Genomic DNA, 13,327 nt, shown 5'->3' with positions numbered 1-13,327 from the left:
TGTGTATATATGTGTATGTATATATATGTGTGTGTGTGTGTGTGTGTATATATGTGTTTATGTATATGTGTGTGTATATATATTTTTTGAGATGGAGTCTTGCACTTGCCCGGACTGGAGTGCAGTGACTTAATCTTGGCTCACTGCAACCTCCGCCTTCCAGGTTCAAGCGATTCTCCTGCCTCAGCCTCCCAAGTAACTAGGATTACAGGCACCCACCACCATGCCTAGTTAATTTTTTGTACTTTTTTTTTAGTAGAAACTGGAGTGCAGTGACTTAATCTTGGCTCACTGCAACCTCCGCCTTCCAGGTTCAAGCGATTCTCCTGCCTCAGCCTCCCAAGTAACTAGGATTACAGGCACCCACCACCATGCCTAGTTAATTTTTTGTACTTTTTTTTTTAGTAGAAATCGGCCAAGCTGATCTCAAACTCCCGACTTCGTGATCCACCAGCCTCAACCTCTCAATGTTGGGATTACAGGTGTGAGCCACCGGGCCCGGCCCATCTTGGTATTTTTATAACCCTAACTCTGGTGGCAGCATAAAGGGTCACATAAGGTAAACAGAGACTAGAGTTAGGAAGGCACATTCAAAATGTAAGCAAAAACTCAGCTGAAAGAATGAGATTAGCATTATGAAAGTGTGGCAGAAAATAGTCAAAAGGAGAAAATAAGCTGGGCATAGCGGCTCACACATGTAATCCCAGCACTTTGGGAGGCTAAGGTGGGAGGATCAATAGTTTGAGCCCAGGAGTTTGAGACCAGCTTAGGCAACATAATGAGATCTTGTCCCTACACAAATTAAAAAATTAGCCAGGCATGGTGGTTCACACATCTAGTCTCAGCTACTTGTAGGCTGAAGCAGGAGAACTGCTTGAGCTCAGGAGTTCAAAGTTGCAGTGAGCCATGATCATGCCACCACACTCCAGCCTAGGCAACAGAGCAGGGCCCTATCTCAAACAAACAAACAAAACACAAATAGAGGCTAGGAGAAGAGACTCCGAGAAAGGGAAGGGACCTAGTGACATGCAGCACTTCTATGCTGGGTCCTAGGTGGCACAAGAACATCATGGGCCACAGAGAGAGAAAACTGTGTCAAATGCAAGAAAATGAATTCAAACTGGGCCAGAATAGAGAATTTTCTCTAATCCCTTAGTGAAGTGGAGCTGGAAACTGTTTTCAACAACCCTCTGTATGCTATGTGAAGTAATGTTTAAACAAAACAAGTAAGATAACCATTCTTAAGTTAAAATGACAGGAACTATATATATATATATATATATATACACACACACACACACACACACACACATATATATACACACAGACACATATATATACACACATATACACACACACACACACACACACACACACATATATAGTTCCTATTCCAAAGTTAACATTCATTTATTGTCAACAAAATTTTTGTTCCTACAAAATTCTAAATTAAAGGGCTCCTGTAGGTAGGTAGATACCTGGGCTAAGGTGAACCCTTCTGAACTGTTGCCATTTATACTAGAGCAAAGAATAGTCAAAACTAAGGGTTTAGATGCCTATCATTTTAGTCTATCCATCCCTCTCTCTCCTTCCTTTAACAGAATCCTTTATGCCATAGTTCAAGTGGGGTTGACTCCATCCCTGGCACGTGACCCAAGTCCCTGCCAATCATACCCCTGGGCACAGTGATTGGCTCAAGGGTGGGCATGTGATCCAAGCTCAGACAGTCAGAGAGTTTCTTGCATAAGAACTCTCAGAAACTCTTTTGCTGCTAATGTTGCTAAGCCTATAGAATGCTTTCCATAGTAGCATCCAGAGACCATCTTTGCCAACATGTAAGGAGAGTTAACCTGGCTCCTTATTAGAAACTCAAAAAGGGGAAAAAGAAAACTGATTCAAGGAAAACGACGCTGGCGGTAAAACTGTTTCATTGCCTGGATCCAGACATGTCTTTGGACTTCCTAGTTTCATAAGCCAATACATCATCCCCTTTTAATTTCTACTTCAACTAGTTTGAGTTTCAGTTACTTGTTATTGAGAGGTTCCTGACTAATGCACCAAGTAAGCAGCCTGCTTTCATAAAATGTACTTACGCCGTGTTAGGAAGCTCCAAGTGGTTTCTTTTTTTCTGAAGTATGAGCTGAGAGGTAGGGAGATGAGACAGAAGAAGTTGGAAAAGGAGAGAGTCCTCCTTGTCCTATTAAACTTATCTCTGGATTTTCAGAAAATAATCATTTTTTGTTATAGAGAGAAGAAAGGCAAATTTCTTTAAAGTTAGCCTTTTAGTGTATTAACCTCTAATAATAGCATTATCAAACTGGGTTAGAGTCTTATTTTAAATCAACTTATTTAGGTTTCTTACCTTTTATTGATAAAGAGCTACTATGACTTACCTGAAATCTTACATTCTATCAATCTAGGTTGTACATACAGTACAAGTAAAACTTAACCTCAACAAAGCCAGTTCTAGATATCATATATTTCAAAGAACAGGATCAAAGCATGAGTCAAGGGAAGGTAAAAGAAAATAGTGATGAAGAAGAACAGGTAAGAGTTTGATTCAACTCAACAAATATTTATTAAGCACTGAATTTGTGCCAGGCACTACACTGGACAGTACAGACATAAAGTGAGCTGAAGATCAGGCGTGGTGACTCATGCCCATAATCCCAGCACTTTGGGAGGCCAAGGCAGGCAGATTGCTTGAGCTCAGGAGTCCAAAACCAGCCTGGGAAACATGGTGAGACCCCTGTCTCTACTTAAAATACCAAAAAATTAGCCTGGGTGCGGTGGTGCATGACTGTGGTCCCAGCTACTTGGGAGGCTGCGGTGGGAGGATCGCTTGAACCCAGAGTATAGAGGTTGCAGTGAGCCAACATTGTGCCACTGCAATTCAGCCTGGGTGACAGAGTAAGACCCTGTCTCAAAAAATAAAAATAATAAAGTGAGTCGAAAAATATCACTACCCCCAGGCAGTTAAAGTTGAGGTGAGAGGTAGATAAATGGCTCTGCAATGTAGTAAGTGCTACCAGTGAAGTTCATCAGAAGGGATCCTAACTCAGCCTGGGGAAGTCAAGGAGGATATCACAGAAAAGTTAATGCCTGGTCAAAGGCCTAAGGAATGAGCAGGAGTTAGCTTGGCTGAGACAGCAGACTGAGGGCTTGGAAAAGGGAGATTTAGTCAACACAGCCTGAGCAAAAGCACAAAAGAATAGAACAGCATGGGGGTGGTTAGGGAACATCAAGTAATTCAGTTTTGGCTAGAGTGTGACCTGAGATGTGGAAAATGAGAAAAGAAACTAGGAAAGTAAGCAGAGGCCAAATCAGGTGGACTCCCCTACACCAGGCAGGAGCACTGCAGCTCACCCCATGGGGGCCTAGATGGCCATTTTAATCATGGAAGCAATATGCTCAGATGGGAATTTTAACAATTCTATTCTGCTGTCTCTTTGGAGAATGAAATAGGAAGAAAGTTCACTTAGAAAAATGTCAAGAGGGTAAGCAAAAATGTTTTAAAAGGCCCAGAAAAGATACAGAGAAAGGAATGGAACAGAGAGTCCAGAAATAAACCCTTAAGTATGTGGGCAAGTGATTTTCAACAAGAAGGCAAGGACAACTCAATGAGGGGAAATAACAGTATTTTCAACAAAATGGTGTTGAAACTGCTGGATATCCACATACAAAAGAATAAACTTAGACTTCTACCTCACACCATACACAAAAATTAACTCAAAATGGACCACAGATCTAAAACATAAGAGCAAAAACTCTAAAACTCTTAGAAAAATGATAGGAGTAAATCTTTGTGATGCTGGATTAGGTGACAGTTTCTTAGATAGAATAATAAAAGTACGAGCAACGAAAGAAAACAAATAAATTGAACTTCATCAAAAGTCAATATTTTAGTGTCAGGGCACCGTGGTTCACACCTGTAATCCCAGCACTTTGGGAGGCTGAGGTGGGAAGATCACCTGAGGTCAGGAGTTTGAGACCAGCCTGCCAACATGGTGAAATCTCATCTCTATTAAAAAGACAAAAAATTAGCCAGGGTTGGTTGTGGATGCCTGTAATCCCAGCTACTCAGGAGGCTGAGGCAGGAGAATTGCTTGAACCTGGGGAGGGTGGAGGTTGCAGTGAGCTGAGACTGTGCCACTACACTCCAGCCTGGGCAACAGAGTGAGGCTGTGTATCAAAGAAAAAAAAAAAGAAGAAGAAGACAATCCATACAGTGAGAGAAAATATCAAAGTGACTAATATGTCATTTAAAAAAGAAAATATTTGCAAATTATCTACCCGATAAGAGACTAATATTTAGAGTACATAACAATCAATAATAAAAAGTAGGCAAAGGATATTAATAAACATTTCTCCAAAGAAGATATATACACATAACCAAAAAACACAGAAAAGCTGCTCAACATTAGTCATTAGAGAAATGCAAATCAAAACTACAATGAGATGCCACTTCACGTCAACTAGAATGGCTAAAATAAAAAAGACAAATAATAATAAGTGTTGGGGAGGATGTGGAAAAATCGGACTCTCATAACACTGGTGATGGTAATTTAAATTGCACAGATAGTTGGAACATAGGGTTACCATGTGATCAAGGAATTCTACTTATAGGTATATACCCAAAAGAAGTGAAAATGCATATCCACATTAAAAATTGTACACGAATATTCACAGCAGCATTATTCATAACAGCCAAAAAGCGGAGACAATGCAAAAGTTCATCCACTGATAAATGAGCAAGCAAAATGTGATACATTTATACAATGGGATATTATTCATCTATAAAAAAAATACTGATACATAATACCAGTATTTATTTCATCCAATGCTGAAAACATGCTAAGTGAAAGAAGCCAGGCACAAAAGGCCACATGTTATATGATTCCATGTACATGAAATGTCAATAGTAGGCAAATCCATACAGATGGAAGTTAGATTACTGGTTGCCTAAGTCTGGTGGGATTGAGGAGAAAGGGGAGAATCATTAATGAGTTTGGAGTTTCTTTTTAGGTACCAAAATGTTCTACAATTAGATGGTGGTGATGTTTATACAACTCTGTGACTATATTAAAAACCACTGAATTGTATACTTTTAAAAGATGACTTTTATCAAATGTGAATTATATCTAAATTGAGCTGTTTATATTAACAACAAAAGGCCTGGACTAAAGCTTTGGAAGGAGGGATGAGAGATTCCCAAGGGAATGTTTTGGAGAACCTTTAGCAGCTAGTCAGCTGGCCCTGGTGATGGATTATTTAAAGGAAGTGAGGAGAAGTCAAAGGTGACTCCTAGTTTCTGGAGGAGACAGAATGGAGGAACAGAAAGGAGAATGAGATGAAAGCGATACCAAGACACCATGGTTTTTCACGCCATCATGAGAAGAAATGGAAGATGCCAATGAAAGGGAAGAGGGAAGAGTTTCATTTTGTTTAAGAGTTAACAATTGTTATGAATCTTAGCCTGGTAGATGCAGGTCTCTCATCCAGTGAGCTTGATTGGGAAGACAAAAATCCCTAGAAGACTTAGAAGCTAAGTAAGTCTCAGGCATCTGCAAGTAATCCTTGAAAATCTTTAGAATGTGGGCTTTGTGTATTCTTGCCTTCTTGTCATGCAGATGAGGAAACATCTTTTACAGAATGTTGGGTTACTGTTCAGATGTTATATACAAAAGGAGACTAGAACTAAGGTCTCCTTACTAAACTGCATTATTTACAACAATAGCTTCATAAATAAACAATTAGACTCAGCTGTATTCTTTCTTTCTTTATTTGAGATGGACTCGCTCTGTCACCCAGGCTGGAGTACAGTGGCACAATCTTGGCTCACTGCAACCTCCACCTCCTGGGTTCAAGCAATTCTCCTGCCTCAGCCTCCCGAATAGTTGGGATTACAGGCACCTGCCACTACTCCCAGCTAATTTTTGTATTTTTGGTAGAGATGGGGTTTCACCATGTTGGCCACGCTGGTCTCAAACTCCTGGTCTTATGTGATCCGTCCGCTTTGGCATCCCAAAATGCTAGGATTATAGGTGTGAGCCACCGAGCCCGGCCTGACTCAGCCCCAATCTTTTTTTTTTTATTTTTGAGAAGTAGTTTTGCTCTCGTTGCCCAGTTTGCCTAGGCTGGAGTGCAATGGTGCAATCTCGGCTCACTGCAACCTCCACCTCCTGGGTTCAAGTGATTTTCCTGTCTCAGCCTCCAGAGTAGCTGGAATTACAGGCATGAGCCACCATGCCTGGCTAATTTTTTATTGTTAGTAGAGACAGGGTTTCTCCATGTTGGTCAGGCTGGTCTCGAACTCCCGGCCTCAGGTGATCCTCCCACCTTGGCCTCCCAAAGTGCTGAGATTACAGGCATAAGCCACCGTGCCCAGCCATCCCTATTCTTTAGACATTTACCAGAACACATCCTAATGCAAGCAGTTATGTGTTTGTCTGCTGTATTTCTTCTGAGAGACTATTCATCAGAATCCATTGCCCATAAAAACAGTAAATGTTCACAGTGGTTATCTATGATGTCCCTCAACAGTGTGGCTCCAGCATTTCCAGGTGGCCTCTTTCATGTCTAGTCATGAACATAAAGACTTCCAATTCACCTGGCCCTATTGATGAGAGGACATTGTGCCCAGGTCATTTTGCCAGAAAGCTCAAAGATGATAGGGGCAAGAAAGCATTTTAGGTTTGGCCAAGCCTGCAGAGTTGGGTAATTTGGGGATTGGGGAAATCTTTCCCCTTTCTGAAACCCAATAACATGATCCCAGGAACACCACCAGGTATATACTCAGAGTTTCAGTCCTGAATGCCAGAAAATACAAAAACGTAGAGTAACATTAAATGAGTTTTTATCTTTTATTTAACTCCATTTAATAAACCTTGAATCGCTGCTTCCTGTCTTTGATTGTCCTGTCTGCATATTTCCTAAGAGTTTACACAACAGCCCTCTTGAACAGGAAGATAAGAAGTGTACCTATTTGTTGAATAACATCAAGGGAGAAAACTGCTAACTCATCCATTTTGTTAAGTTGTTCAAAAGGATCAAAATACCAATTAACTTGCTGGCTCAGAAATCTTTGATATCCTCAGATTTACTGGCATTTTGAAACTCCTGTTCATACTTGCCTAATGGCTTTCTGATTATGAACAAAGAAGTGCCAATCCATTCAGCATTTGACCTGTTTTCTTAAATATTTTTATGTATTCAAACATTGTTGCTAAAAATACTTGACTAGTCAAATTCATGAGCTAAAATACTTTTTTCTTGTTCTACCTCCAAATTTAAGAGGAAAAAAGAAGCTCAAAGACAATTTTTAAAAAGCTATTTCATTCTTATTTTTAATTTAAAAGCTCTCATTGCAAGGAACTTTTTTGCCTTATCTTGTCCATGGAGTTTAGCAGTTTGGGAGACCTGATGAAGCAAGCTACCATATTTAAGAACCAGCCTTTCCTGAGAAAAAGTTGGAAAAAATGACCCTGGGCACATGTTTCAGAGTGGAGGTGGAAAAAAAAAAAAAACACTAAAGATGGCTTAAGGAATGAGGCGGGATCTACAATGGATTTTGTTTTTTTCTTGATCAGCCTGTCTTTGTCAGGCATACAGTAGATTTCCATATTCCTCTCCAGGCATCCTCAGACAGCAGTGCTTCTCAGAGGTGTTTTCTTGTTATTGTTTCCCTTATTTCTTCACAGAAAATTCTACCTGTACTCACATTCATACATAATCTCTATGGCAGTTGTTCAGAAAAGAGCAGCATTTCATCCTTAGGCAAAGGCAATTTCTGGATTAAGAAAGGGCCATGCAATTTATTTCAATAAATACTGATGGAATGCTCTGAACTGAAGAGATTAAAAGCATGGATGCTGAAACCGGACTGCCTGGGTTCACATCCTGGCTCTACACTGACCAGCATGAGATCATGGGAAAATCACTCACTTTCTTTTCATGCCCAGTTTTCTCACCTTCATGTTTTGTAAAATAGGGATAATAATAGAGTCTAGCTTATAGGGTTGTTGTACGGATCAGATGAGATAATACATTTTAGGATAGTGCCCTAAAATGTCCTGTACTCTTAGGATACTTTAGGTGCTATATAAGTGTTAATTATTATATTATATCATCCCAGAAACTGGAAGAAGAACTGCTGCTTGGGTGCATTCAAATCTACCAGAATCTGGGCCCACTTGTGGAGGGATACTTTCATCCTAACAACAAAATGCCTGGAGAACTTGAAACCTAAGGATTTATAACATATAAATGTACATGAACGTTTAAAATGTGATCAGAAGGACGCTTAACCTGGCTGCTGCATCACTGCCGTTTAGGTGAAGTACAGTGAAAATGCAACATTCAAGCAAGTAAATGGCAGTTGGCAACTAGCCAATTACATGTTTGGAGTGGAGTGGGAAGGAGGAACAATCTTAGGAAACAGGGATGGCCAGAGTAGAGCTACATTTAACAATAATGCGTTCCCAAAGTTGATGGTCTCACCTTTTCACAAATTCTTCAAAGAGGATGCGGTGGGAATAGCCCTGGCGGCGGATGCTGACTGTCTCCAGAATCCCTGTGGAGCGAAGCTGGGCCAGCACCCTCTCTCGGGAGAACTTCAGGGCCTCTCGGTCATCATTGGGTTTAATGCAGCGCACAAAGTGGGGCTGTCCAACCACCATTTTGGAGAGCAAGTCCATCAGAGAATACTACCAGGGGAAAAAAAATCCACAAGGAATGAGGTTACCACCAACACAATGGATAATTACAACACAGGCCTGCAGAAGCCTCTAGAGCAGTTTGAGGCTCACAGATGTTTTTGAGGCAGAACATGAAATCAGCAATAGAAGATGATAATATAAGTTCTACTTATAGTCATCTGCAGATTAAAAAACATTCTTTAAACATCACCTAGTGCTAAGCAATATCCCATATGGCAGAAACTTAGCTAAGAACATGCTCTAGGATATCCTATAATTCCACTGCCAGAACTAGAATGCTTGTCGCTAATATTCTAAGGTGATGTTTCACAATCTGTATCTGTAATTTAAAATGTCCAGCTTTTGAGGAAGGGGCTAATTGCTTCTTCAGCCTAAGAACCACCAGATAGTCTAAACAAATCCTACTGATACGATTGGTAATAAGGTAGTGGAACAGAAAAGAAAAATACAAAAACAAGGCAAAGAAAATAAGAGAAGTATGCAAAAAGGAGATTATGATGACTATCAACTAATATATACCAAGCAGCTGGTACAGGGCTCTCATAGCCAGAGGGGAGGAAGGACATGGAAAATCAGAGAGGTGCTTGTGAAGGGGGGCTCAGTTGTTCCTCAGGGGCATCCATTGCTGGAGCTTTTCTGGGGACACCTTCAGAGGCTATTATAAACCAAAGGAAACCAGTTCCATTATTTCATAGTCACTGCTCCCACAGCTCAAAATTGGTGTTACTTAGCTTACCAAGGTAACTTATTTTCCAGTTTAGCATTTGGGAACTGGTATTTTGAGAACACCAAACTGGTTGTTACGGGTATATTTCTGAAAAACCATAAGCCAGAGGCTTTTCTGCTGATAAGGGGGCCCTAAGATCTCAAGGATCACTTCACAGAGTAAATAGAGCCACTAAATCCAGTGGGAAAACATACGCAGACACCAAGGGTTACTAGGAGGAGGATATGGTTGGGATGTACATTTCCTCCAAATCTCACGTGAAATGTGACCTCCATTGTTGGTGATGGGCCTACTGGAGGTGTTTGGGTCATGATCATGGGGGCAGATCCCTCATGAGTGGGAGGTGTTTGGGTTATGGGGGCAGATCTCTCATGAATAGCTTGGTGCTGTCTTCACAGCAATGAGTGAGAATTACTCTATTAGTTCATGCAAAAGCTGGTTGTTTGAAAGAGTCTGCGATCCCCTCTCTGTCTTGCTCCCTCTCCATTCCTCCCTCTCTTATCATGTAACATGCCTGCTCCATGAGTAAAAGCTTCCTGAGGCCTCACCAGAAGCTGAGTAGATGCTGGTGCCACGCTTGTACCACTTGCAGAACCATGAGCCAAATATATCTCTTTTCTTTATATAATATCCAGTCTTGGCTGGGTATGGTGGCTCATGCCTGTAATCCTAGCACTTTGGGAGGCTGAGGTGGGCGGATCACCTAAGGTCAGGAGTTCAAGACCAGCCTAGCCAACATGGTGAAACCCCGTCTCTACTAAAAATACAAAAAAAAATTGCTGGGTGTGGTGGCACGTGCCTGTAGTCTCAGCTATATGGGAGGCTGAGGCAGAAGAACTGCTTGAACCCAGGAGACAGAGGTTGCAGTGAGCCAAGATTGCACCACTATACTCCAGCCTGGGTGACAGAGTGAAACTCTGTTTCCAAAAAAAAAAAAAAAAAAAATTATCCAGTCTCAGGTATTCCTTCATAGCAACTTAAAATGGACTAACAGATGAGGCTAGAGCCCCTAAAGGGGACAGGACCAGGTATGTCTCAATATAAGAAATAAGTAGCAATTAGAAATAACCAGACATCAGAATGATGAGGTGGGGGCCCAACTGCCACAGATGCTATAGCACAACTCACTGCATGGATGGAGTACTGGATTCAAAGGTCTGGGGCCCCTGCAATTCATACCCTGAGCCCAATTCTAGCCTGCCTCTGAGGCACAGTTGGCTAGGTTGGATTTCTGCACTTTAGATCCTTGCACCTGCTAGTCTTCCATGGAGCCTTCTATCCAGAGTGCTGGCTCCCAAGTCCTGCCCTTCAGCTGGCCTTCCAGCTTTCCACCCACCTGACCTCTCATCCTGCCAAGTCCTCTCCTGTATCACCTCCATCTTACTACCTCATTCTGCTGTCCCTGAGATCAGTTCTAAATTTGATCTAACAACATTTCTTTTTTTTTCTTTTTGAGATGGAACTGGTATTTTGAGAATACTGAGGAAGAACTGAGCCCCACTTCACAAACACCCCTCTGATTTTCCATGTCCTTCCTCTCCTCTTGCTATGAGAGCATTTGAGCTGCTTCTTGGTCTTAAAGCTATTAGAGGCAGCCACTTTTCTAGCATACTGAATAGTAAAGTAGTTAATAAAGTTCCAGAAGATGGCTTATCAAGTTCAGATACTGAGAGGACCTGTCTTCTTGTTGACTTTATTTTCCTAAATTGAATTGAATTTCCCCTCTTGCTATGAGAGCACTGTACCAACTGCTTGGTATATATTAGTTGACAGACACCATAGTCTTCTTTTTGAATACTTACTTTATTTTCTTTGCCTTGATTTTGTATTTTTCTTTTCTGTTCCACTACCTTATTACCAGTCGTATCAGTAGCAATTCTCCTGCCTCAGCCTCCCGAGTAGCTGAGACTACAGGTGTCCGCCACCATGCCTGACTAATTTGTACATTTTTAGTACATATGAGATTTCACCATGTTGGCCAGGCTGGTCTCAAACTCTTGAGCACAGGTGATCCTCCTGCCTCAGCCTCCCAATGTACTGGGATTACAGGTGTGAGTCACTGTGCTCAGCCTAACAGCATTTCTACTGTGAAACTTTCTGAACCTTAGCTCCCGGTGGTACATGATCCCTAAGGGCCTTCCAACTCTAATGCTTTATAATTAAAAGTCAAACAAATCTGTGCAAATTGTTGCAAGAGTGTATGTGTCTTATCTTTGCTATATAATAAACGTTTAAGAAAGCCCTTCTAGAGACCAAGTCTTTACCCAAACGAGGCATTTAACCAGATGAAATGTCAGAAATCGGGGGTGGCAGAAATGGGAAATAATAGGGCTCAAATAAGTTGTACAATTGGTCAATTCAATCTAGGAAAATAAAGTCAACGAGAAGACAGGTCCTCTCAGTATCTGAACTTGATAAGCCATCTTCTGGAACTTTATTAACTACTTTACTATTCAGTATGCTAGAAAAGTGGCTGCCTCCAGTAGCTTTAGGACCAAGAAGCAGCTCAAATGCTAACAGAATCAGTCATTTAATGGGCAGGATTCTGTGCCCAGTGTTCTCTTCCCACCCTGCTTCCACCACTTCCCCAACCCAACCTTTCTTGACTCTGTTCTTTGCCCTTGTTTCAATGACTCTATCTGGGCATCTCATAAGAAGGCTTGGAGAGTCCCCTTTGGAAGCAGGCAGAATAGAGATCAAGAAGACTCCATACCCGGAAGTAAGAAGCCACGGTTTGCCTCTTCATGTTGGTGGTTTCTTCCGGATGCCGTATCACCTCCAGAGTGTCCACCTGGAAGCATAGGTGCAGGGAAGTGATTAGAGGATCTAGGCACTTAACTCAAGCTCCATGTTTTTCAAAATCTGAAGGCCTGTTTGGTCAAGTATCTGAGGGGCCATGGTATTTAGGACACAATAGTGTATACTGTGGGGAGAATTTTTCAAAACATATAAACAAAAGGATATGCATTGTTCTACTCATTTGACAACAGTATCTCACTCTGTAGAACACCATATGGTCTCAGTGTAAACCCCTGTTGTTTCTATACTTCTCTATCTTCTAATGAACTCCTGTTAAATTCTCTAGTAAGGTCACATGAGACCAAACTATTGCTTAAAAGGAAACTGGGCAAAGGCACCTGAGGCCAAATGAGTATAAAGACACTATGGTCCCAAAGCCCAGGTTGTACCGCAGGGAATTGGGCCAGCATCAGTTGCCTTCCATGTCACCAGACTCTGAGGCTGCAACACTCCTCCTACCTCCCACAGTTCCCATGTGCTCACTGCAGACAGGAGCTCAGGCACCAAATCACTCAGGAACCCAACGGAATGCACCTGTTCTCAATATCTATCCCAACTACCTGGGCTGACTGGAAGGAATTTATTGATGAAAACAACTGTAGGGACTGCCTGCAAGCAGCCTGTGTTTTTGTTATTATAATACAACAACAAAAATTCTGCTTTGATTTGCAGAGTGCATGAGTGGCATTTAGCACTGGCCTTGCCGTGGCAGCTTCCCATCTGCTCCGAACAGGTGGCAAGGGTACAAAGCAGAAATGTTTGAAATGGAAGATGCTGCTGTCAGCATGTGGGTTAGGCTGGGTAGACCGCCGTCCAGGCAGCCACCTTCCCATGGGGTGAGGATGTTCAATGAAAGTGAAAAATTGGTACTAAAAGGGATGGAAGTTATGAGGGGTGAATAAAGAGGCTTACCTAAAGGAGTATGTAGGAGACTGTGTGCAAAATGGAATGAAATGCTTCAATTGAGAAGGATAAAGAAAATAGGTTTATTTAAAAAGGGGAGCTAAGTTTTTTAAACCTAGAAAAGCAACCTAAACAGTGGGCAGGTCTATGACCTCAGAGACAGTGCAGCTTTACTTTAATG

General features: G+C 41.6%; 1 protein-coding gene across 4 annotated transcripts in view; it reads right to left on the bottom strand.

Moving 5' to 3' along the window:
- MYO3B (myosin IIIB) overlaps positions 1 to 13,327 on the bottom strand; it is a 493,214-nt gene that overhangs the window by 167,996 nt on the left and 311,891 nt on the right. For all 4 annotated transcript variants that reach the window (XM_021668991.2, XM_064373364.1, XM_064373366.1 and 1 more), the window contains 2 exons: positions 12,158 to 12,235; positions 8,500 to 8,705 (listed from right to left, as the gene is read on the bottom strand). In XM_021668991.2, coding sequence (XP_021524666.2) covers positions 8,500 to 8,705; positions 12,158 to 12,235 — 284 coding nt within the window. The remainder of the gene's footprint in view (positions 1 to 8,499; positions 8,706 to 12,157; positions 12,236 to 13,327) is intronic.

This window comes from Aotus nancymaae, unplaced genomic scaffold, assembly GCF_030222135.1.
Source record: "Aotus nancymaae isolate 86718 unplaced genomic scaffold, 86718_ANA_hifiasm-v0.15.2.pri h1tg000008l, whole genome shotgun sequence".
Taxonomy (NCBI): domain Eukaryota; kingdom Metazoa; phylum Chordata; class Mammalia; order Primates; family Aotidae; genus Aotus; species Aotus nancymaae.
Note: the sequence above shows the minus strand (reverse complement) of the source record. Positions and strands in the feature narration are given on the sequence as shown.